This window comes from Oryctolagus cuniculus, chromosome 7 (genome assembly GCF_051225735.1).
Source record: "Oryctolagus cuniculus isolate XC-2025 breed Fujian yellow rabbit chromosome 7, ASM5122573v1, whole genome shotgun sequence".
NCBI classification, from domain to species: Eukaryota; Metazoa; Chordata; class Mammalia; order Lagomorpha; family Leporidae; genus Oryctolagus; species Oryctolagus cuniculus.
Genome location: NC_142873.1, coordinates 46951445 through 46977008, shown reverse-complemented (window position 1 = coordinate 46977008; position 25564 = coordinate 46951445). Strand labels below are relative to the sequence as shown.

General features: G+C 45.7%; 1 protein-coding gene across 4 annotated transcripts in view; it reads left to right on the top strand.

Moving 5' to 3' along the window:
• The window catches only part of SNX27 (sorting nexin 27), an 86430-nt gene that overhangs the window by 53215 nt on the left and 7651 nt on the right, over positions 1-25564 (top strand). For all 4 annotated transcript variants that reach the window (XM_008264446.5, XM_051857298.3, XM_008264447.5 and 1 more), the window contains 3 exons: positions 5428-5506; positions 7069-7232; positions 17128-17217. In XM_008264446.5, coding sequence (XP_008262668.1) covers positions 5428-5506; positions 7069-7232; positions 17128-17217 — 333 coding nt within the window. The remainder of the gene's footprint in view (positions 1-5427; positions 5507-7068; positions 7233-17127; positions 17218-25564) is intronic.

The following is a 25564-nucleotide window of genomic DNA, read 5'->3' as shown; positions in this document are numbered from 1 at the left end:
AGACAAATATCTTCCATCTGCTGATTCACTCCCCAAGTGCCTACAACAGCTGAGGCTGGGCCAGGCTGAAGCCAGAATCTGGTAACTCTATCAGGGTCTTCCATGTGGGTGCTGGGACCAGGATGCTTGAACCATTACCTGGTTCTCTCTCAGGGTGACTGTTAGTAGGAAGCTGGACTCAGCAGTGGAGCTGGGACTCAAGCCTGAGCCCTCCAATATGGGATGCGACATCCTGAGTGACATCTTCACTGCCACACCAGACTCCTGCCGTTATAGTGTCATTTATTTATTTATATATATTTTTTAAAGATTTATTTATTTGGCCAGCGCTACGGCTCACTTGGCTAATCCTCCGCCTGCGGTGCCGGCACTCCGGGTTCTAGTCCCAGTTGGGGTGCCGGATTCTGTCCCTGTTGCTCCTCTTCCAGTCCAGCTCTCTGCTGAGGCCTGGGAAGGTAGTGGAGGATGGCCCAAGTGCTTGGGCGTTGCACCTGCATGGGAGACCAGGAGGAAGCAGGGACTTGAACCAGTGCCCATATGGGATGCCGGCACTACAGGTGGTGGCCTTACCCACTATACCACACAGCTGGCCCCATTGCTCTCTCTTTTTTTTTTTTTTTTTTTTAAGATTTATTTATTTACTTATTTATTTGAGAGGCAGAGACAGAGACAGAGTGGTCTTCCATCTGCCAGCTCACTCCCCAAATGGCTGCAACAGCTGAAGCTGAGCCAATCTGAAGCCAGGAGCCAGGAGCCTCCTCTGGGTCTCCCACATGGGTGCAGGGGCCCAAGAACTTGGGCCATCTGCCACTACTCCACCTGGCTCCTGGCTTCGGGTTGGCGCAGTGCACTGGCCGTAGCGGCCATTTAGGGGGTGAACCAACGGAAAGGAAGACCTTTCTCTCTGTCTCTCTCTCACTGTCTAACTCTGCCAGTCAAAAAAAAAAAAAAAAAAAGATTTGTTTATTTATTTGAAAAGCAGAATTATAGAGAGGTAGAGGCAGAGAGAGAGAGAGAGAGAGAGAGAGAGAAGTTTTCTATCCGCTGGTTCACTCTCCAAATGGCCCTATCAACCAGAGCTGTGCCGATCTGAACCCAGGAGCTAGGAGCTTCTTCTGGGTCTCCCACGTGGGTGCAGGGGCCTAAGGACTTGGGCCATCTTCTACTGCCTTTCCTGACCACAGCAGAGAGCTGGATTGGAAGTGGAGCAGCCAGGACTTAAATTGGCATCCATATGGGATGCAGGTACTGCAGGCAGCGATCTTACCCACTATGGCACAGCACCAGCCTCCATTTATTTATTTTTTTAAATTTGAAAAGCAGAGACAGAGAGAGAGATCTTCCATTGGCTGGTTCACTCCCCAAATGCCCATAACAGCCAGGGCTGAACCCGGCCAAAGTGAGTAGCCTAGAACTCAATCTGGTTCTCACATGTGGTGGAGACCCCAGTGCTTAAGCCTTCATCCGCTGCCTTCTACTGTGTACACTACCCGGAAGCTGAACTGAAAGTGGAGTGGCTGGGGCTCCGGTTAGGCCTTCTGATATGGGTATAGGCACCCCCTGCTGTTTCTTCACTGTTGGGCCAGATGCCAGCCCCCGTAATATCATCTAATATGTCCTTTTATCTGTATTTTCTGTAAGTAAAAGTTTATTCTAAAGACTTCATTAGGGGGCTGGCGCTGTGGCTTAGCAGGTAAATCCGCTGCCTGCAGTGCCGACATACCATATGGGTGCCGGTTCAAGTCCCGGCTGCTACACTTCCGATCTAGCTCTCTGCTATGGCCTGGAAAAGCAGTACAAGATGGCCCAAGTCCTTGGGCCTCTGCACCCACGTGGGAGACCCAGAAGAAGCTCCTGGCTCCTGGCTTCGGATTGGCGCAGCTCTGGCCCAACGTTGTGGCCAATTGGGGAGTGAACCAGCAGATGGAAGACCTCTTTCTCTCTGTCTCTCTCTCTGCCTCTCACTTTCTCACTGTGTAACTCTGACTTTCAAATAAATAATTAAATCTTTAAAAAAAAAAGACTTCATTAGGTTCAGATTCTGCTTTCTGGCTAAAAATACTTTCAAATTAGTATTGTATATTTTGTATTTATTGGTTCTCAACAGGAGATACACAGTATCTGGTTATCCCACTTTTATTGGTACTAAGATTCATCAGAAGGTTTGGGTAAGGATAAGTTGATCTTGAAGTTCCTCTTTGATCGTTTATCAGATGGCTGTATCCATTGATGATTGTTGTCTAAACCACTGATTTCATTAAATGTTGCAGAGTTTGTGATTCTGTCATTTCTCTATACTTGTTAGCTGTACATAACTTTTTCTTATCAACTAAGACTTTTGTGTTATCCTGAAATGCAGTTGTAGGAGAGGATAAATATTTAATTCTTTCTTATTGTCAATTTCCATAGTAAATAATTGGTGTTCTAGTTAATTCCAACAATGATCCAATAAGATAATTTTTTTTTTTTTAGTATCACATGGGCTTTAAAAACTCAGTATGGTTTAATCAGTAGCATGCATTATCTCTTTAATGCTCAAATTGTCCATCTTTGGCCTTTGGCCAGCAGAAATTGCTTCAAGACTGCTCCTGTGTGCCTTTTTTTTTTTTTTTTTTTGAAAGGCAGAGAGAGAGGGCCACCTCCCCTATCTGCTGGGGTTCACTCCCAGAATGCCTGCTGCAGCTGGGGCTGGGCCGGCTGAAACTGAGAGCCAAGAATGCAATCCAGGTCGCCCACATGAGTGGCAGGAGCCCATTCACTTGAGCTTTCACTGCCGCCCCTAAAGGTGTGCAGTAGCTGGAAGCTGCAGTCAGGAGCCAGAGCCAGATGTGGAACCCCAGTACTCCAGCATGGGATACCACCATCTTAGCCACCAGGCCAACCACCACCCGTCCTGTATGCCTTGATTCAGCCCGTTAGTCTGTGATAGCATCCTTGTTTTTGGGTATAACAGGATGTCCCAAGCTCATCTGTATATTATATTTATATTATTCCCTACCTTGGATCTAGAATAAACCCCTTCTCCAAGGAGTCCTCATTCCTTCTAATGAGAAATGGTATTAAAGATTATGGGCTGGGTGCTGAGTACGGTCATTACTTGTAGGCCCTTTTCATTTATTTTTCTTTTTTCTTTTTTTTAAAAATATTTTATTTATTTATTTGGCAGGTAGAGTTACAGACAGAGACAGGGAGAGACAAAGACAAAGGTCTTCTACCTGCTGGTTCACTCTCCAAATGGCCGCATGGCCAGAACCAGGCCATTCTGAAGCCAGGAGCCAGGAACTTCTTCCAGGTCTCCTTCATGATGCAGGGGCCTAAGCACTTGAGCCATCTTCCACTGCTTTCCCAGGCCATAGCAGAGGGCTAGATTGGAAGAGGAGCAGCTAAGACTTGAACTGGTCCCCATATGGAATGCCAGCACTGCAGGTGGAGGCTTACCCTACTGTGCCACGGCTCCAGCCCCCTCATTTATCTTTAATCCTAACTTGATTAGGATTTTCAGGGAGACAAGCACGTTCCTAAGTATTTTTTTAAAGATTTATTTATTTATTTGAAAGAGTTACACAGAGAGGAGAGACAGAGAGAGAGAGAGGTCTTCCATCAGCTGGTTCACTCTCCAAATGGCCCCAACAGCCAGAGCTGTGCCAATCTGAACCCAGGAGCTAGGAGCTTCTTCTGGGTCTCCCACATGGGTGCAGGGGTCTAAGGACTTGGGCCATCTTCTACTGCCTTTCCTGACCACAGCAGAGAGCTGGATCAGAAGTGGAGCAGCCGGGTCTCAAAGCAGTGCCCATATGGGATGCCAGTGCTGCAGGCCGGGGTGTTAACCCTCTGTGCCACAGCGCCAGCCCCCAAGTTCCTAGGTATTAATGATTTCGTCTCCTTTGTAGCACATACCCATACGTTTATACATCTGATGTATTCTGTGGCACAGGATATGTGTAAGACTCAAGCATTCCTGTAATTATGTACTGTAGTAACTGCAAGGAAAATGCTGTCCTACAGGTTGCTTGCTGATCTTTTATTTGCTTTTTTTCCCCCAAAAAACCTGAGGGTGTATATATATATATATATATACACACACACACACATACATACATACCTATATATATATTCTCATTCTGTGTTACTAAGACTTCTAGCTGGAAGCCATTTTCTGAATTTTTGGATCATTCCAGTTTCTATCTAGAATGGTATGGAATGGTAATTTCTAACACTGGTAATTTTCAATGCCTACATCATTGCAGGGATTAACCTAGGCCTGACAGTTTGAGCAGATATGGGAAGAAAGGATATTAGGTTTACTGAAGTGCTGATATCTGATTCAACTAATACCAAAATTAATCTTGAAAAAGAATTTTGTTACTACTGCGTTTTTTGGTTTGTGCTTTATTGTTGTTTGTGTGTAATTTCAATTTTCATTAATTTCCCCATGGAGTCTGTTAATTTCTTTTTTATTTGTCATGTTAGGACCTTAGTTCCAAGGGAGAAGGAACTTTTCCTTGTTTAATATGCCTCTGTTGTTGCTATTTTCATATGGGTTTTGTGATTATGGTAATTCTCAGGAAATGAAGCTATCTAATGTCCCCAGCCTAGGATGTAGATTATTGGAAAATAAATAAAAATATTTGTGAAGCCTGAATAAAATTGACAAATGTCATTTTGAGTTCAAGAATCAAAGATAGGGGCTGGTGCCGTGGCTCAATAGGTTAATCCTCCACCTGCAGCACCGGCATCCCATATGGGCACCAGTTCTAGTCCCGGCTGCTCCCCTTCCGATCCAGCTCTCTGCTGTGGCCTGGGAAAGCAGTAGAAGATGGCCCAAGTCCTTGGGCCCCTGCAGCCATGTGCGAGACCAGGAAAAAGCACCTGGCTTCTGGCTTCAGATCAGCATAGCTCTGGCCGTTGCGGCCATTTGGGGAGTGAACCAACGGAAGGAAGACCTTTCTCTCTGTCTCTCCCTCTCACTGTCTGTAGCTCTACCTCTCAAATAAATAAATAAATAAATAAAATCTTTAAAAGGAAGAAAAAGAATCAGAGATACAGATCTTGTGTGTTAATTACCTATATTAAATGTAGACCAAGTATGTGAAGTAGTTATTTAAAAAATGTGTTCTTTTTAAGGTCTGTCCTGTTAAGCACACTTCTTGTAATTTATGTTAAGAAAGACCTGTGGTCACATGTGAAGCCGCATTTCCGAGAGGAAAGCAGGTGTTATAAGGAGACAGTTATCAGCTTAGTAGGAAGGAGCTCGTAAGTGTGGCTCTTCCCCTTGTCTTTCATACTTGCGCATGCCTGCGTGTACTCATCCAGCAGGCTCGGTTTTTATGAAGCCGGGACGGGAGAACCGTTCACTTCCCCCTCCACCTGCACACACCTGCCTTTTCCACAGCATCGTCTGAGTTTGTTTTCCTGTTTACACTTTAGGCTATTGCAGCAAAGGTTGGCATGGACAGCACCACAGTGAATTACTTTGCCTTATTTGAAGTGATCAATCATTCCTTTGGTAAGTGTCAGTGGTTAATATGAAATATTCTTTGGGGGGTATTTTGTACTGATAACTGTCTGGAGGGGATGTCCCACTCGTTTGGACTGCTTCCAGCAGGTAGGCCAGGCAGATCTCACTGAGCCCAGGTCATAGGGGGTCTGATCACTGTGGTCCGTTTCTCCTCGTGTGTGAGTACATAGAGGTGATGCCCAGCACTGAACCATATATCTTCATGCGAGGTCCAGAATTCACATATTCCCAAAAAATAGCCTTAAAAAGATAGGACTTACTATTTTAGTTACAAGTGGTTTTAGTGTCCCTTTTGCTTTTTGTAAAGATTTTTATTTGAGTGGCTTTTTGTTTCCAGAAGTTAAGAGATTTTTGCTTAAAAGCTTGTTTCAATAAATATATTTAAGATTCCATGTGAATAGAGTTCATATTTCTAGGAAATTTTATTGCATGTTAACAGGAAGTTTCTCTTGTGTTTTATAAAAGCTAGGGATGGTAATCATATTGGTTGCATAGAGTTCGCAAAGACGAAGGGGGCCTGAGGGTTTGCTGCTACTGACATAGATTTCCTAAGGTTTATGGGTCTCCTTCACACACACACACACACAATCAGCTAAGATCAGAAATGCCACAGATAATATTGGTTGACCAAACCTTCCTCATCCCAGAAATGGGGAGAGCTCGATAGATTTGGGTTGCCTTGCCACCCCAGCTGGAGGTAGAACAACTTTGAATCCCCCACAAAGCAGTCATCTCCTTGTTCTTCCCAACTCTGAACAGCTTACTTACGCAGATGTAAATTATGCTACAAAGGATTGCTGGGGAACCAGGACACTTGGGTTCTAATCTTATCCTTCTCTAAGCTTTAGTTTTACTTTCTAAAACTTGGGAGATTAGTAAGTTGGTCTTTTGCCCTGATACAAAGCCAAGTAAACATCAAGAGAGGAAAGCAGGCTTTCCAGAGAAAAGCAACATAGAGATTAAAAGTGGTAGTGTCTCCAAAAAAAAAAAAAAAGAAAGTGGTAGTGTTTTGTGCTGCTTGTGCACTTACAGGAAAAGGAAGTAATGTTGCTCCCGGGACACTTCCACCTTGATGAACGCCTCGGGGTTTTGGGGTTGGGGTGGGAGAGCCTCTCACCTATTGGCAGTGCAGCCGTGCATTGAGCCTCGCTGCAGGAGAGGCTGACCGCCCCAGAGCTGGGCAAGAGGAGGGGCTTGCTCTACAGACCTTGAGTGGACGTCAGCTGTAACTTTCCAGATAAGCAGATCAAATTCACTGAATTTGAGTTGGAAGCGCTTGCCAAGTCATCCTGTTAGCTGAGGGATCTGCCGTGTAAGTGGTAGGTTTCAGTCCATTTGCGGCCTGCCTGGCCACAGCCAGACGGGAGGGAGAGATCTCGCTGGTCAGATGGCTGTGTTGTGCTCCCAAGGCAGGGCTCCTTGGTGTGCGGGAGCGGCTGTTCCAGTAATGGTGACCTACCTATCACTCGATCTGCCTCACAGAGTTTTTACTAGGAAAACTCCTTACACTTGTTTTCCATCTAGCGTTCTTTGTTGTGTCTTTTCTTTAGTACGCAAGCTGGCACCTAATGAGTTTCCTCATAAGCTTTACGTCCAGAACTATACATCAGCTGTGCCAGGCACCTGCCTGACCATTCGCAAGTGGCTTTTCACGACAGAAGAAGAGATCCTCTTAAATGACAACGACCTTGCTGTTACATACTTCTTTCATCAGGTGGGTGAACTGATCTTCCCTGTCAGCCTGCTTTGGTTTTAGTTTTGTTTTTTTTTTTCCCCTGTTTGTGTGTTTGTGTGTAGTTGGTAATTTGCCAGTCCAGGGTGAATTCTTGGGTAATTCACTTTGTTCCTGGGTCTGAGATAAATTTATAAAATATTCTCTCCCATTTCACAAAAGTTAGATACATTTTAAAAGTAAAGATATACAGCCGGCGTCGCGGCTCACTAGGCTGATCCTCCGCCTTGCGGTGCCGGCACACCGGGTTCTAGTCCCTGTCAGGGCGCCGGATTCTGTCCCGGTTGCCCCTCTTCCAGGCCAGCTCTCTGCTGTGGCCAGGGAGTGCAGTGGAGGATGGCCAAGTGCTTGGGCCCTGCACCCCATGGGAGACCAGGAGAAGCACCTGGCTCCTGGCTTCAGATCAGCGCAGTGCGCCGGCTGCAGCGTCCTGGCCGCGGCGGCCATTGGAGGGTGAACCAACGGCAAGAGGAAGACCTTTCTCTCTGTCTCTCTCTCTCTCACTGTCAACTCTGCCTGTCAAAAAAAAAAAAAAAATAGTAAAGATATAAAGTTTAAAAAAATTTATTCTAATTTTTGTGATAGGAAATGACTGTGTACCTGTTTGAAATTTTTTCATCGGTGTTGTCTATACATAGAGTTTAAAGCATCAACTGGTTCATCGTTTATTATGCAAAATAGTAGCTGCCCCACCTTCCCTGGTCTCCCCCATAGGTAATCACTTTCACCTCTTTTAGCTGTGTTTCCTGTAGTTGTTTGTTATGTTTGATATTTACTTTTGTGTCTCTGTTATACCTTGATTATGTAATTTTTCAGATTCAAGCAGTATCTCTCAATTTTCCACTACTGAACATGAGGTGCTAGCCCCTTGTTCTCCCCCATTCCTGCCACATAACCACACTGCTGCACATCTGCCATCCCCTTAATATAGTCAAATTATAGATATTTATAAGATCTGTAGTCAGCAGCACTATTTAATTTATATTGTTATTTTTCACTTGCTTTACATTTTGTTTTTCCTCACTTTTTTTAAAATTTATCTACTTATTTATTTGAGAGACAAAGGGAAAGAGACAGAGTTCCCATCTGCTAGTTCCTCCCTCAAATGCCTACAGTGGGGCTGGGCAGAACCAAAGTTAGAAGCCAGGAATTCAATCCAGGCCTCCTGTATGGGAGGCAGGAACTCAATTAGTTGAGCCTCATCACTGCTGGGAATTGAAGCCAGGTACTCATAGAGGGGCTGAGCATCCTAGCCAGCGTCTTCACTGCTAAGCTGGGTGGCCACCTCTCAGCTCATGGTTGCTTTTCTTTTCCATTTCCTTAATTTCCTGTGTACTTATAATTCATTTAGCTCCATTCACTGCACCAGTTGTCTAACTCTCCTCTAAAGATATTCAGACTCATTGGGTATTTCATCAGTCCCCACTTTCTGAAAAAGCCTTCCATGGAATCTTCTGGGCTGTCCCAGGCTGAGCTGCTGGCCCTCTGTATTGGTGCACAGCTGTCATTCTGGGACTACTATTCACCATCACCATCTCCTGTGGGCCATCTGTTCCCAGTTTTATGAGTACCTGTCTTGGGGCCGGCACTGTAGTATAGCAAGCTGAGATTCAGTGTGCAGCACTGACATCCCATATGCATCCAGTTCTAGTCCCGGCTGCTCCTCATCCGATCCAGCTCTCTGCTATGGCCTGGGAAAGAAGTGGAAGATGGCCCAAGTGCTTGGGCTCCTCTACCCGTGTGGGAGACCTGGAAGCAGCTCCTGGCTTCTGGCTCCTGGCTTTGGATCGGCCGAGCTCTGGCCGTTGTAGCCATTTGGGGAGTGAACTAGCAGATGGAAGACCTTTGTCTCTCCCTCTATCTGTCTGTAATTCTACCTTTCCAATAAATAAATAAATCTTTAAAAACATTTTTTAAAATTAAAAAAAATCTTTTAAAAATCTTTGAAAGGCAGTTACAGAAGGAGAGGGAGAGTGAGGGAGAGATGTCTTCCGGGTCTCCCACATGGGTACAGGAAACCATCTTCCACTGCTTTCCCAGGCACATCAGCAGGGAGCTGAATTGGAAGTGGAGTGGCCACTTTTAGAACCAGCTCCCATATGGGATGCCAGCATCACAGGTGGTGGCTTTACCGTCTGCCCTCTACCCTTTTCCATCACTGGCCCCTGTTCATTTTTTAAATAAGCAGTTGTTTCAGGTTTTTAAAGATGTGTTTATTTATTTGAAAGGCAGAGCAATGGAGAAAGGGAGATAGGGAAAGAAAAGTCTTCCATCCACTGGTTCACTAACCAAATGCTGCAACAGCCAGGACTGGACCAGGCCAAAGCCAGGAGCCAGGAACTCCTTTCGGGTCTTCCATGTGAGTGACAGGAACCCAAACTGCTAGGCTATCATTTGCTGCCTCCTAGGCACATTAGCAGGAAGCTGGGTTGGATGTAGAGGGTCTGGGACTAGAACTGGCAGTCCCATGGTACGTCCGGTGTCCCAAGCAGAGGCTGAACCTGCTGTACCACAGTGCCCACCCTCTACTCCTCAAATAAAGTTCTGTAGTTCCGTGTTTTACATACAGTGCCTTAAATTAATTCCCAAATGCTTTATATTTTTGTTAATATTATGAATAGACTTTTTTTCTTTGTATTGTTGAACTGACAAAATCATTAACTAGAAATCAGACTGTTTGGTTCAAGTACAAGGTCTGCATTGGATAAATCCTTAGCATAGCTTTGCTGGGATCTGTTTTCTGATCTGCTAAAGGGGAATAATACTGTCTCACAGTTGTTGGGATTTTTTTTTTTAATGAGTATCAAAATTTAAATTAGGGAGAACATGTGAAGTTGCTTTTTGAATTGTAAAAGCTATACTAAAAAGATGAACTGAGACCAGCACTGTGGCTTAGCTGCTGAAGCCGCCACCTGTGGCACTGGCATCCCATATAGGTACACATTTGAGTCCTGGCCACTCCACTTCCAATCCAGCCTGGGAAAGCTGTAGATAATGGCCCAAGTACTTGAGCCCCTGCATCCACATGGGAGACCTGGAAGAAGCTTTTGGCTCCTGGCTTCGGACCGGCCCAGCGCCAGCCATTGCAGCCATTTGGGAAGTGAACCAGCAGATGGAAGACCTCTCTCTCTCTGTGTCACCCTCTCTCTATAACTCTGCCTTTCAAGTAAATAAATAAATCTTTTTTTAAAAAATGAAGTATTTAGGTATATAGAAAAGCTGTGTCTCTTATAGCAGCATCTCTTTGGATATTTCCTGTTGCCTTACATGACTTTTTAAACGGATTTGTTGAGGGAATAACTGACATGCAGTAAACTCTATTTATCTAAAGCACAACATTTGATGAGTTTTCTTTTACCATCTGACTATTTTTAAATGTACAGTTAAGTATATTCAGTAGTGTAAAACATGTTCTCCCTGTCATACACTGATCTCCGGAGCTTTTTCATCTGGCAAAACCAAAACTCTGTGCCTGTCACACAGCAGCTCCTCATTTCCCGCACTTCTCCACTCTTGACAACCACCATTTTTTTTCCCTCTATGAATTTCACTACTCTAGATACTATTGTTATTTTTTTAATAGTATGCCTGCTTGCTTGCTTTTTTTTTTTTTTTTTTAAGATTTATTTACTTGAAAGGCAGAGTCACAGAGAGCCAGATGCAGAGAGAGAGAGAGAGAGAGAGAGAAGTCTTCCATCCGCTGGTTCACTCCCCAACTGGCTGTAATAGCTAGAGCTGGGCCAATCCAAAGCCAGGAGCCAAGAGCCTCCTCCGGGTCTCCCACATGGGTGCAGGGGCCCAAGGACTTGGGCCATCTTTCACTGCTTTCCTCAGGCCATAGCAGAGAGCTGGATCAGAAGTGGAGCAGCCAGGATTCAGCACTGCAGGTTTCAGCTTTACCCGCTATGCCATGACACCGGGCCCTACTTTAGATACTTAATGTAGGTGGAATCATGCAGTATTTGTCTTTTTTGTGATTGTATAATTAAGTATATTTAGTATACTTTCATTTCATTTAGTATAATGCCCTCAAGGTTCATCCATGTTGTAGTTGTATCACAAGGTCTCCTTCCTTTTTGAGACTAGTATTACTGTGTGTATACAGCACAGTTTGCTTATCCATCCGTCTGTGGGTGGACGCTGGGGCTGCTTCTACCTCTTAGTTATTGTGAATAATGCTCCATGAACTGAGTGTGCAGATAATCTCTTTGAGATCTTTTTTTCAATAAGTGGGATTACTGAGTCATGTGGTGATTTTATTTTCAATTTTTTGAGGAACCACTATTCTGTTTCCCACAGTGACTACACTATTTCACATCACCACCAACAGTGTACAAAGCTCAAGTGAGTTTTCACTAAGTAGGTAAATGATTGTGTCTTTGGAGAATAATATTAAATTTTCTCTTAATTTAGTTATATTTTTTTGGTATCCTGTATCTTGAGGATGGGATCATCATTGATTTTAAGATGTATCAGCTATAAGATGTCCCAATATTTTATCTCTTGCTGGGAAAGAAAAAAAAGCCTGCCAATTAAACTGATGTATTATTGAATGTAAGATGCATCCCATGTTCAGAGATGCTAAAATGTGAAATAATGTGTACCTTAGACTGGTGAAATATAGCTATTAGGTGGTAATGAGCCTTGACCTTAAGAAAATGAGTAAGGTAGAAACTTGTGGTAGTTTATATGATTTACATTTGGTGCAGCCTGGCCGACTGTATACACAGTTAAACTGTTCTTTCCTGAAAACTCATTAAGATGACTGACAGAATTGTAAAAGCCGTGCACTTGAAAGAACAAAGAGAACAGGGGAGTATATCACAGTAGATGACAATTCAGTTTTTAGAAGATGAATGAGTTGAGAGGAATTTTGGTATTTGGCTATTGTGGAGAAAAGTTGGTAATGGGAGATGGGCATTTGGCACAGGCTTGGGACACCTGCGTCCCATATCAGAGTGCCAGTTCCAGTCCTGCTCCTCCGCTTCCAACCCAGCTTCCTATGAATGCACACCCCGAGAAGCAGAAGATGGCTCAAGTACTTGAACTTCTGCCACCCACATGAGAGACCAGATGGAGTCTTAGGCTTCTGCCTTAGCCTTGGCCCAGCCCTGCCTTTTGGCGGTATTTAGGGAGATGAAAAGAAACAAACACTTGAATAAATAAGTAAATAAAACTTTTTAAAAAATAAAGTACCAGTAACCTTAAAAAAAACCCCAAAACATGAAGTAGAAAACAAAAATTATACAAGAAAGAAGTCCTAATACAGTACATGGCTTAGTTGTTAATAATGTTTATGTATTTATCATAATAATTACTTGGATCTGGCACTGTGGTATAGCAGGTTGGGTCTCTGCCTGTGGCTTCAGTATCCCATATGAGCACTGGTTCGAGTCCCAGCTAATCCACTTCTTTCTTTTTTTTTTTTAACTTTTATTTAATGAATATAAATTTCCAAAGTACAACTTATGGATTACAATGGCTTCCCCCCCATACCGTCCCTCCCACCCACAACCTACCCCTTTCCCACTCCCTCTCCCCTTCCATTCACATCAAGATTCATTTCGATTATCTTAATATACAGAAGATCAGCTTAGTATACATTAAGTAAGGGCTAATCCACTTCTGATCCACTTCTCTGATGGCCTGGGAAAGCAGTAGAAGATGGCCCAAATCCATGGGCCCCGGCACCCATGTGGGAGACCTGGAGGAAGCTCCTGGCTCCTGGCTTCAGATCGACCCAGCTCCAGCCATTGTGGCCATTTGAGGACTGAACCAGCAGATGGAAGACCTCTCTCTGTAACTTTGCCTCTCAAATAAATAAATAAGTCTTTTAAAAAAAATAATTACTGAGTGTTGGTTTAATATTTGTATTGATAGGTTGTGGGAGAAAGAGGAAGTCAGTGGTACAAGGAAGCTTAGCAGGATTTTTTTAACACAGCAAGTCAACAGTGATAAGTCAGGATTTATCAGTATAAGCATGACATTTAGAATTATGGAAGGAATATCTTTAAAAACTGGAGTGCTTTGAAGCAGTAGCCTTTGTGGAATAAAGCTCTGGGATCAAGACACTTTTTTTATTAGGAGCCTTTTGTTGTTGTTGTTGTTAAATCAACAGTTTGCACATTAGGAGCCTTTTAGTACTGTTTGTTTTTTAAATGAGCACATCTGCTTTAATAAAAAAAGTTAATTAAGGAAAAAAGACTTCTAGCATAATGATACTTTATCAAGCCATGTAATCTTAATGAGAAATGAAACAGCAGGAATGGGCCTTCGGCCTAGAAGGTAACATTCCTGTATCCCTCATCCGAGTACCTAGATTTGATTTGTGGCTCTGGCTGCTGGCCCCAGCGTCCTGTTAATGCAGGCCCTGGGAGGCAGTGGTGATGGCTGAAGTAGGTGGGTACATGGGAGACCTGGATTACATTCCCAGCTCCTGGCTCAAGCTCTGGCCCCAGCCTTTCCAAGTATTCAGGGAGTGAACCAGTCAGTAGAAACACCAGCTCTCTCACCCCACCCCCAGTAGATTTTTTTCCATTTAAAAGAAAAGAGTACATTGTTACTGTTGCACATGAAAAAGAATTCATTTAGAGTTGCTGGAGTCTGGGGCTGTTGTGTGGTGCAGGAGGTTTAGCCACCACCTGCTATGCCAGTATCCCTCATGAGCGCCAGCTGTAGTCCCAGCTGCTCTGCAGCGATCCAGCTCCCCGGTAATGCACCTGGGAAGGCTGCAGAGGATGGCCAAGTGCCTGGGCCCCTGCACCCATGTGGGAGACTCAGATGGAGTTCTCGGTACCTAAGTTTGTCCTGACTGCCCCAGCCTTTGTGGCATTTTGGGGAGTGAGCCAGTGGATGGAAGGTCGGTCTCTCTCTCTCTCTCTCTGTAAATCTGCTTTTGGAATGAATGAATGAATGAATGAAAAAATAAATCTTAAAAAAAAAAAGCGTTACTAGATAATCCCTGAAACCCACCTCTGTCCTAGGAAAATGTCCATCAAATATTCAAGTATGTTATGACTCAGACCCAGTTCTGGGTGAGCAAAACACAAACATGCTATTTTTATTGGTCATCAGAAAAAGAATTGTAAAACCCTTTTCCCAAGCTACCTAACAGTTTCAAGTTGCATGGGAAACTGCAGAGAGCGTGTTTGTTTAGCTCCCCCACTGTACCTCTGCCCTGGCTGTTCGCGGCTGGTTTAAAGTTGCCCGGAGCAGCTCAGTGTACTGGTGATAAGTAGCTGGGTGTTGGCCTTCCTCTTCAGCACGTTGCACAGCAGTTCTCCGTGAACACAACTGCCAACGCAACTGCCGTGCTGAAGTGAGCTTCCGCCCTGTGAACTATTCCTCAGGCAGCCCCCGGCAGGACACAGATATCCTGATGTGATTCTTGGAAGAATGTAGCAGCTGAGTGATACCACTGACTGTGTGTGCTTTACACAGCTCCTAACATTAGCTCCTTTTGTTGCCCATCTACGAGATGAGAATTTTTCCTGTTTTTCAGAGTAGGGAGAAGGCTTCAGTCACTTACTCAGGTGCATCGTGGGAGGTGACAGAGGTGGAAGTGGAACTGTCTCTTTACTTCAATCCCGAACACATTCTGTTAGCCAGCTAGTTTCCCTTAAAAGACGATGGGACAAAGAAGAAGGTACCTTTCTCTGAGGGGAGGAGAGAACTTCCACTTTGATTATGGCCTTGTCTAAATAAGGTCAGAGTTTGTGAACTCAAGAGGCTTCCATAGCCTTGACAGCTCATGACAAGAGCCTCGGGTGATCACTGACATCATAAATAAAAGCATTGATTGTTAACAACAGGAGTCAATGTGTACTTACTCCCCAAGTAGGATCTCTGTCTTTACTGTGTTGTACTATGCGAATTAATGGTAAAACTAGTATTCAAACAGTACTTTATACTTTGTGTGTCTGTGTGGGTGCAAACTGTTGAAATCTTTACTTAGTATATAATAAGTTGGTCTTCTGTATATAAAGATAATTAAAAAATGAATCTTAATGAAGAATGGGATGGGAGAGGGAGTAAGAGATGAGATGGTTTGAGAGTGGGAGGGTGGTTATGAGGGGGAAAACTGCTATAATCCAAAAGTTGTACTTTGGAAATTTATATTTATTAAATAAAAGTTTGCTAAAAAAAAAAAAAGACGATGGGAAATTGAGGCCAGCTTTTGGCATTGTAGTTAAGCTATTGTTTGGGATGCCTGCATCGCGTGTTGAGGTGCCTGGGTTTGCCTTTAGGCTCTGCTCCCAATTCCAACTTCTTGGTAATGCCCACCCTGGAAGGTAGCAGATGATGGCTCAAGTACTTGTCCCTGACACCCATGTGGGACCCAGACTGAGTTCCTGGTCCTGGCTTTGAGCTGGTCCAGACCTCGCTATTGTGGACATTTAGGGGATGAACCAGAGGATGGGAGATCTCTGCTTCTTTCTGTCTCTGCTTTTCAAATAAATAAAATATTTTTTAAAAAAAGACCAAGCGGGCCGGCGCCGCGGCTCACTAGGCTAATCCTCCGCCTAGCGGCGCCGGCACACCGGGTTCTAGTCCCGGTTGGGGCGCTGGATTCTGTCCCGGTTGCCCCTCTTCCAGGCCAGCTCTCTGCTGTGGCCAGGGAGTGCAGTGGAGGATGGCCCAGGTGCTTGGGCCCTGCACCCCATGGGAGACCAGGAAAAGCACCTGGCTCCTGGCTCCTGCCATCGGATCAGCGCGGTGCGCCGGCCGCAGCGCGCCCGCCGCGGCGGCCATTGGAGGGTGAACCAACGGCAAAGGAAGACCTTTCTCTCTGTCTCTCTCTCTCATTGTCCACTCTGCCTGTCAAAAAAAAAAAAATGAAAAAAAAAAAAAAAAAAGACCAAGGGAAGTTATTTCTAACTTAAAGTACCACAGCATCATTGATCTCCCAACTTCATTCTCTCTTCAGCTTAGTTTATTTGGCATTCAGACACAAAACTATCTTTATTTATGAAAACAACTTTTATTGCTTATTTTAGCTCCTTGCTATGTTACTTTAAATTCCTGTGCTTGCTTTTTAGAATTCTTCATGATCTGTTCTTACCCACCTATCCAGCACTGTCTTTCTTTTTTCAGTTATTTATTTGAAAGGCAGAGTCACACACACACATACACACGCACACACGCACACAGGAATGGATTAGGGGAGGGGATCAGAATCTTCCATCCTCTGGTTCACTCCCCAAATGTCCCCAACAGCTGGGGCTGGGCCAGGCCAAAGTCAGGAGCCAGGAACCCCATCCAGGTCTCCCACACAGGTGGCGGAAACCCAGGTACTTGGGCCATCATCCACTGCCTTGCAGGTGCATTAGCAGGGGGCTGGATTGGAAGCAGTGGGGGACCAGTGTCCCAGGCAGCACCTTAACCCACTATGCCACAGCACTTGCCACCCTCCCCCATTCCTGTTTCCTGACTTCAGCTTGCTGTTCTCTTACTCGGCCTGTCCTCAGGGGTTCACCTAATGCTTCCCTGACACCCATAATTAGCAGAGACCCTGTTCTGACAGCATATATCGCTTACTGTCTACACCCTACATTGTGCTACTTCACTGTTACCTTTTAGACAATAGTATATGCTGTCTTTCAGTGCTCTTTAATTGTTCGCAGATGTATAAATTAACCAGCATTCAAGTCTCTGAACACGAGACCAGAACCCTGACATACCTAGAACAGCCCTTGAGAACAGGTCAGACACTCCTCACCCCAGGAAATACACCCGAGTTGCAGAGTTCACTGCTGCTGCTGCTGGTCCGAGTGGGTGGAGTGTTTCTGAAAATGCACCTGTGTCTTTATTTTTGTCAAGAATGTGCTTGACAATAATTTTTACATTCCCTTCTTCTTGTTCTTTGTATTGGTGACAGGCTGTCGATGATGTGAAGAAAGGTTACATCAAAGCAGAGGAAAAGTCCTACCAGTTACAGAAGCTGTATGAACAAAGGAAAATGGTCATGGTAAGTTTCTGTCCCCAAAACCTACCTTTAGCGAATGCCCACTTTTACTGCCTAAGCCTGTTGTTGAGGCATCTTTGGAAGGTATTTCACCCTGGTCCGTGGCTTACTAATAAAAAAGGAGGACTGTAGACCTTGACACAAAAGCCCCGGAGCTCCCCAATTTGTTATAGAGAGCTCGTAGACTAGTATACGGAGGCGTGTAATTTTACCACTAACAGAACAGTTTTCTTTTTTATAAAGAAGTGCTAAAATAAAAGATATGCAAAAGGCCGGCGCCACGGCTCAATAGGCTAATCCTCTGCCTAGCGGCGCCAGCACACCGGGTTCTAGTCCTGGTCGGGGCACCAGATTCTGTCCCGGTTGCCTGTCTTCCAGGCCAGCTCTCTGCTGTGGCCCGGGAGTGCAGTGGAGGATGATCCAAGTGCTTGGGCCCTGCACCCGCATGGGAGACCAGGATAAGTACCTGGTTCTTGGCTTCAGATCAGCGCGGTGTGCCGGCCGCAGCGCGCCGGCCGCGGTGGCCATTGGAGGGTGAACCAACGGCAAAAGGAAGACCTTTCTCTCTGTCTCTCTCTCACTGTCCACTCTGCCTGTTAAAAAAAAAAAAAAAGATATGCAAAACATTATGTTATAATGAAGATATGACTATGTAAGAGCTGATATTTGGATTTTGACGTTAGAAACTAAATGGTTGCTGTAGAATTGTTGTGATTTAACAACAGCAATGGCATTTGTATTTACAACTTCAGGTCTGAAGTTGCTTCAACAGTTATGCTCAGCAGTGCTCGTGGGTAATATAGTATCGAAACCTGTGCTGCTGATAGCCAATACCCTCATGAGGCCATTTAAACTCATTTAAAGTAGGTGAGTTCTTCAGTTATACCAGCCATATTTCAAGTACTAAGCCACACATGTGGCTGGTGGCTGCCGTGTTGGACAGCACAGGCAGAGTATCTTCTTCATCCCAGGAATTTATGTTGTCTGCGGCTACCTAGAACATGCCTTGAATGTGTTAAAACTAATCTTCAGGTGCCGGCATTGGCTCAGTGGTTCAAGCCTCCACTTGTGACATTGGCATCCTATGTGTGTTAGAGTGCCTGTTTAGGTCCCAGCTACTCTACTTCTGATCGAGCTTCCCGCTAGTTCACCTGGGAAGGCAGAGGAAGATGACCTGAATTCTTGGATCTCTGCTACCCATGTGGGAGATCAGGATGAAGTTCCTGACTCCTGACATAGCCTGGTCCAGACCTGGCTGTTGCAGCCATTGGGAGTGAACCAGCATACAGTAGATCTCTCTCTCTCTCTCGCTCGCTCGCTCTCTCACTGTCTCGCTCTCTGTCACTCTGCCTTTCAAATAAAAAGAAAAGTTTAAAAAATAAAGTTAGGGGCTGGCGTTGTGGTATAGCTGGTTAAGGCACCACCTACAATGCTGGCATCCCATGTGAGCACCAGTTGAGTCCTGGCTGCTCTACTTCCAGTCCAGCTCCTTGCTAATGCACTTGGGAAAGCAGCAGAAGATGGTCCAAGTGCTTGGACCCCTGCACCCACTTGGGAGACCCGGATGCAGCTCCTGGCTCCTGGCTTCTGCCTGGCCCAGCCCTGGCCATTGTAGCCATTTGTGGAGGTTGGAAGATCAATCTCTCTCTTTCTCTCTCTCTCTCCCTCTCTCTCTCTCTGTAACTCTGCCTTTCAAATTAATAAAATAAATCTTTAACAATAAAAACTAATTTTCAATTTGTATTTTCCATAAATACAGGAATGGAAGTTGCCAAAAATAAAATTAATAAAGATCACTGTAAAAACTCATTTGTGGGGGCTGGTGCTGTGGCATAATGGGGTAAGCTGCCACCTGCAGTGCTGGCATCCCATATGAGCACTGGTTCAAGTCCCAGCTGCTGTATTCCAATCCAGTTTGTGCTAATGGCCTGGGAAAGCAGTGGAAGATGGCCCAAGTGCTTGGGCCCTCGCACCCACGTGGAAGACCCAAATGAAGCTCCTGGCTCCTGGCTTCAGTCTGGGCCAGCCCTGGCCATTGGCAGCCATTTGGGGAGTGAGCCAGAGGTGGGAAGACTTTTCTCTTTCTGCCTCTGCCTCTCCCTCTTTATAACTCTGCCTTTCAAATAAATAGATAAACTTAAAAAAAAAAAAAGAAAAAGAAAGAAAAATTTTCATTAGTAAAATGTCATTTTGGAAATTTCCCTCTTAGTATTAGTATTAGTATAGATTCACATGTAATTGAAATTTTGCAATTATAATTTTTCATGATTTCATACAAGATGATAATTGCATTGGTAAGGATTCTGATAGCTCACTTGAATTCTTTTGTCCCTTCCATGTACTTTTTAATGAGAAAATGTTTTTCTATTTCAATTAATTGAGTTGGGATAAGAATGTAAACAAGTCAACCATTGAACTTATCCTGGGATCTTACATCCAGCTAGGATAGTTATTTTATTACTTATGTGATTAAAAATATAATAACAAATCTCTTTGCCTTGGAAAATTGCTGAAGATCAGAGATCCATCTCACCAATGTGCTGCACACCAGCGGGCTAAAATAGAAAATGCAAAAATTAATTAAGTACAGCTAAGTCTTTTCAGAATTTTGGCTAAGGGAATTTTACTGCATGTGATATAGAATTTTCAAATGTGGCTTACCTGTGCTATAAGATAATGGCATTTTCTTCTATGTAAGTTGGTGGAAAATGGAATTAAAAGAAGTTTAGGAGACCAGCATTGTGGCTCATCCAGTTAAGCTGCCACTTGTCCAAGATCCCATACCAGAGCATTGGTTCTAGTCCTGGCTGTTCCACTTCCAATCAGCTCCCTGCCAATGTACCTGGGAAAGTAGCAGAAGGTAACCCAAGTGGTTGGGGCCCTGCACCCACATTGGAGATCCGGATAAAGCTCTTGGCTGCTGGTTTTGGCCTGCCCTGCCCTGCCCTGACTGTTATGCCATTTGGAGAGTGAACCAGTGGATGGAAGATACCTGTGTGTATGTATGTGTCTTTCCCTCTTTTTCTCTGATGCTCTGCCTTTCAAATAAATAAATAAATAGATCTTTAAAAAGAGAAAGAATTTAGGGGGTTGGGGTTGTGGCTCAGTGGGTTAAGCCTCCGCTTACAAAATTGGCATCCTATATCAGATGCCAGTTTGAGTCCCAGCTATTCCACTTCCCATCCAGCTTCCTACTAGGGTACCTGGGAAGGTAGCAGATGATGGCCCAAGTACTTGGGCCCCTGCCATCCACATGAGAGACCCGGATGGAATTCCTGGCTCCTGGCTTCTTTCTGGCCCAGGCCTGGCTGTTGTGGCCCTTTGCAGAGTGAACCAGTGGACGGGAGTGCTTTCTCTCTGTCTCTCCCTCTCTATGTATGTTACTGTTCCTTTCAAATAAAATGAATAAATCTTAAAAAAAAATAAAATAAAAAGCAGGGGGCAGGCCTGGCATTATGGCATTATTGCTTACAACACTGGCATTCCATATTAGAACACCAATTTGAATCCCAGCTGCTCTGCTTCCAGTCCCACTAGCACACCTGGGAAAGTAGCAGAAGATGATTCAAATACTTGGGCCCCTGCCACATATATGGGAGAGGCAGATGGAGTTCCAGGCTGCTGCTGTGGCATGGCCTATGCCTGGCTGCTGCGACCATTTGGGGAGTGAGCCAGTAGAAGGCAGATTTTTTGATCTACATCTCTCTCTCTCTCTCTCTCTCTCTCTCTCTCTCTCACTTTACTTTTCCAATAAATTAATTCTTTAAAAAAGAAAGGAAAGTTTATGTTGCTGCTAAGAATTTTGAAATCCATGCACCAGCAGGATCTTCACAAAGTTCATGAAAATGCATATTACAAAAAAACTATGCATGAGGCCGGCGCCGCGGCTCACTAGGCTAATCCTCCGCCTAGCGGCGCCGGCACACCGGGTTCTAGTCCCGGTAGGGGCGCCGGATTCTGTCCCGGTTGCCCCTCTTCCAGGCCAGCCCTCTGCTGTGGCCAGGGAGTGCAGTGGAGGATGGCCCAGGTGTTTGGGCCCTGCACCCCATGGGAGACCAGGAAAAGCACCTGGCTCCTGGCTCTTGCCATCGGATCAGCACGGTGCGCCGGCCGCAGCGCGCCGGCCGCGGCGGCCATTGGAGGGTGAACCAGCGGCAAAAGGAAGACCTTTCTCTCTGTCTCTCTCTCTCTCACTGTCCACTCTGCCTGTCAAAAAAAAAAAAAAAAAACTATGCATGAGTTTCAGGGTTTTTCTGCATCAAAATAAACATCCTTTAAATATGTTAAAGTTCTTATTTATTTGAAAGGCAGAGAGGGACAAGAACAGAGACAGATAGAACTGCTGGTTCTTTTCCCAAATGCCCACAACAGCCAGGGCTGGGCCAGGCCAAAGCCAGAAGCCAAGAACTCAATGTGGGTTGGACTACGTCTGTGGGTGACAGGGACTCAGATACTTGAGCCGTCACTGCTGCCTGTCATGGTATGCCTCGGCAGGATGCTGGAATCAGCAACGGAGCCGGGACATGAACCCAGGTGCTATGATATGGGATGCAGGTGTCAAGTGGTGTCTTAACCACTGTACCAAAAACCTGCCTCAAGCTTATCTTTTAATTCCATTTTTTCACAAATTCTTTGAAGTACACCTATATATTAATGCATGATTCTGATCAGTATATTTCCACCCTTTTGGTGAAAAGGGCCAATTACTGAAGGACCATCAACCTCTATTGTAGTGCTTTGCTTTTGTCAAAGTCATAGTCTTCCTGTTCCTGAGAATATAACAGAAGTCACAGTAATTTCAGAAGGGCTTCTGGTAATACCACTGTGGAATACGCATTGTTCCTTTGCATGTGGAGTGCTCCAGTTTCAGTTACATATGAATGTACTGAGAGAGAGCACCAGATGTGTACCAGGCACGGTGCAGGTGCTAGAAAAATCGTTTGGGGTTGTTCTGTGGGAAAATACAGGAAATCTGAATTGAATAAGCACAGAAGTTTACTATAAAATCACTTTTACAGTCATGTTTATATCTTTAAAAAAAAAAAAGATTTTATTTTATTTACTTGAGAGGCAGAGTTCCAGACAGAGAGGGAGGGACAGATAGAAAAGTCTTCCATGCACTGGGTCACTCCCAAAATAGCTTCAACAGCTGGAGCTGGGCCGATCCGAAGCCAGGAGCCTGGAGCTTTTCCAGGTCTTCCATGTGAGTGCAGGGGCCCAAGCACTTGGGCCATCTTCTTCTGCTTTCCCAAGCCATAGCAGAGAGCTGGATTGGAAGTAGAGCAACTGGTGCCCATATGGGATGCCAGCACTGCAGGTGGCGGCTTTACCCACTACGCCACAGTGCTGCCCAGGATTCATTGTGAAGCTGCTTACCCCACGAGCTGGAGTCTTGGGGAATGTGAGCTACAACGTAGGGGTCTTTGTTTTCACAAAGCACTCTGGTGGTGGTTCAAAGTCGCCACACTTGGGTTGAGGGGCGCTGGCTTCCCAGGTTCCTCTCCAGCCCTTGTTTCTGTTGTAGAACTGGTTTGACCCGTGGTTGTTTGGGAGAACAGCGGTCCTCAGGGTGGACCTTGACCTGTTCACCCAGAGTGTTCTGCTCTGTTAGGTTCTCAGTCCCTGCGTTAATAACCCCCCCCCCCCATTTCTGTATCCTCCTGACCTGCTGCATACTAAACATCTATGAAATGTCCCCTACCGTCCCCTTCCTCTCTGGCTTAAAGGGGCCACCATCTAAGTAGTACGGGAATCAAGGAAGATAATTCCAGTTACACATTTAACTACTCAGAGCTTCATGTGAGGAGAATGGGCAGGGTAACCTGTTTTAGATGTGTTAGCATAAATATGTTTGAAAGTAATAGGTCCTCTTTCTTTAGAAAATTTTGGATTTATGTAAAATTGTATTTCTTACAAACCCCAGGAATGTAATATATCCCAACCTGAGAATTTCTGAAAACCTTAAGTCTCCCAGTGAGACTTGATGGCCCCGGGCTTCCCGCGGGTGGTTTGTAGAATTTCCACCTTTAAGGAGTTCCCTAGAGGTCTTTCGCTTTCAAGAACTACCTTCTGGAATATGAAGAGATAAGCCAGCCTTGGTTCAGAGCGGAGAGAGGAGCGGGGCCTGATCTAAATACCCTCTGTGATTCCTGTCTCCTCCAACAACCCTGCGAGAATTGTCCCCACTTCACAAAGGAGCGGTGGAGTCTGGGAGGAGTCAAGGTCACAAGGCTTGTCCGAGCGGAACCAGGCCCTGGGAGTGGGATCTGCACCACGTCTGTGAGGCTCCCCTGAGGGTTTCTTCCGGCATCGGGGAGAGGCTGTGGCAGCAGTGTCCTTTCTTTCCAGTTGGCAGGAGGGAGGCTCTCAGGGGACACAGCTCCCTCAGGGTCACAGAGGGACTCCACAGTGTGCAGGACCCCGTGTCTCTGCTGATCTTTTCCCTAATCCTTGCCCTCCTCCGCCTGCTATGCAGGGAGGCTCCCAGTTAGGAATGTGGCAGAGATTGTTGGTTGGAAAATGGTAACGCCTATTGCAGAAGGAAGCTGTGTGTACACCACCTTAGGTCTCAGGGGTCTGAAACGCTCTGAGCAGAATTGCTGCTTCCACCGGCTATGTTAGGAGGGTGACGTGTGCTGCGAGCGCAGGCCCGGGCATGGGACACTCTTCTTTGAGCATTCTGATGTGGAAATCTAAGTCTTCCGCCCCGTGAAGAACATGAAAGAGCAGTGCAGTCAGCCCCGGGTACCCGTGAACCAGCACCGGCAGCGCTCGTGGTTCCTCTCTCACTCGGCAGCTGTTTTTCCCCTGGAGGTTTGAAAACGTGGCTTCCAGATGCATGTTTTCACAGGGCATTCATTTTTTTTTTAAGATTTTTGTTTTCTTTATTTGACAGGTAGAGTAATAGACAGACAGAGATATCTTCCATCCACTGGTTTATTCCCTGCGTGGCTGCAATGGCTGACTCCCATCTGATCTCCTGGGTGGGTGACAGGGTCCCATCTTCTGCTTTCCCTGGCACATTAGCAGGGAGCTGGATCAGAAGTGGAGCAGCCAGGGCTCCAACCTGTTCTCCGATAGGGATGCCGGCATGGCAAGCAGCAGCCTAACTTGCTGAACCACAGCACCAGCCCCCACGAGGCGTTCTTGAGGGAGAAAATGGTTGAGCATTCTTGCTGAGGATAATGGAGGTTTAAGAAATTGGTTTTTGTTTTGTTTTTAGCTGTCATTTATCAAATGCCTGATTATGTACTGAGTACCATGCTCAGTGTATTTAACGCTCACAAGTAACACTGGAGTAGAGGTGTTACCTGTTATTCCCCATTTTACAGAAGGGAAAGTGGGCTCCTGTGACTAAGTGATTTGCCTGAGTTCAAGTAACTTGCCCAGAGCTGCATGGTTAGGGAGTGATGGGGTCAGGATTCGAGCCCTGGGTGGTCTGGACCCATTCGCTTCCCCATTGCTCTGTGTGTTGCTCTCTGACCCAAGTTCGGCTGCTTACTACAATCCCAGGGGAGTTCTCCCCTGTTCTCTCACCCACCCCTGTCATAATCAGCAAAGCACAGCAGTCAGGGAGTTCTTTTGGTAATAGTGCCAATAGCAGACTAATCAGCGTTCACATTTATCACCGATAGTAGGATAGAGACTTCCAAAAAGGCAAAGTGGAGGAGAGGACTTTTAGCCTAGTGGTTAAGACAGCAGTGAGGCTGGCGCCGCGGCTCAATAGGCTAATCCTCTGCCTTGCGGCGCCGGCACACCGGGTTCTAGTCCCAGTCGGGGTGCCGGATTCTGTCCCGGTTGCCCCTCTTCCAGGCCAGCTCTCTGCTGTGGCCAAGGAGTGCAGTGGAGGATGGCCCAAGTGCTTGGGCCCTGCACCCCATGGGAGACCAGGAGAAGCACCTGGCTCCTGGCTTCGGATCAGCGCGGTGCGCTGGCCGCAGTGCGCCGGCCCTGGCGGCCATTGGAGGGTAAACCAACGGCAAAGGAAGACCTTTCTCTCTGTCTCTCTCTCTCACTGTCCACTCTGCCTGTCAAAAAAAAAAAAAAAAAGACAGCAGTGAAGGAGCTGGAGTCCCAGGGCAGGTGTTTGGCTCAGCAGTCACCTGTATTAAATATCAGAGAGCCTGGGTTCCAGTCCCCACTGCACTTCCAATCCTGCTTCCTGGTAACGCGCGTCCTGGGAGACAGTGGGTGCTGACTTCAGTACTTGAGTCCCTGCACCTCTGTGGGAGACTGAGTCCCCAGCTCCTGGCTTCAGCCTGACTCAGCCCTGGCTATTATGGGCATTGGGGAAGTAAACCAGCATATGGGAGATATTGGTCTCTGTTTCTCACTTGCTATATCTCTCTTT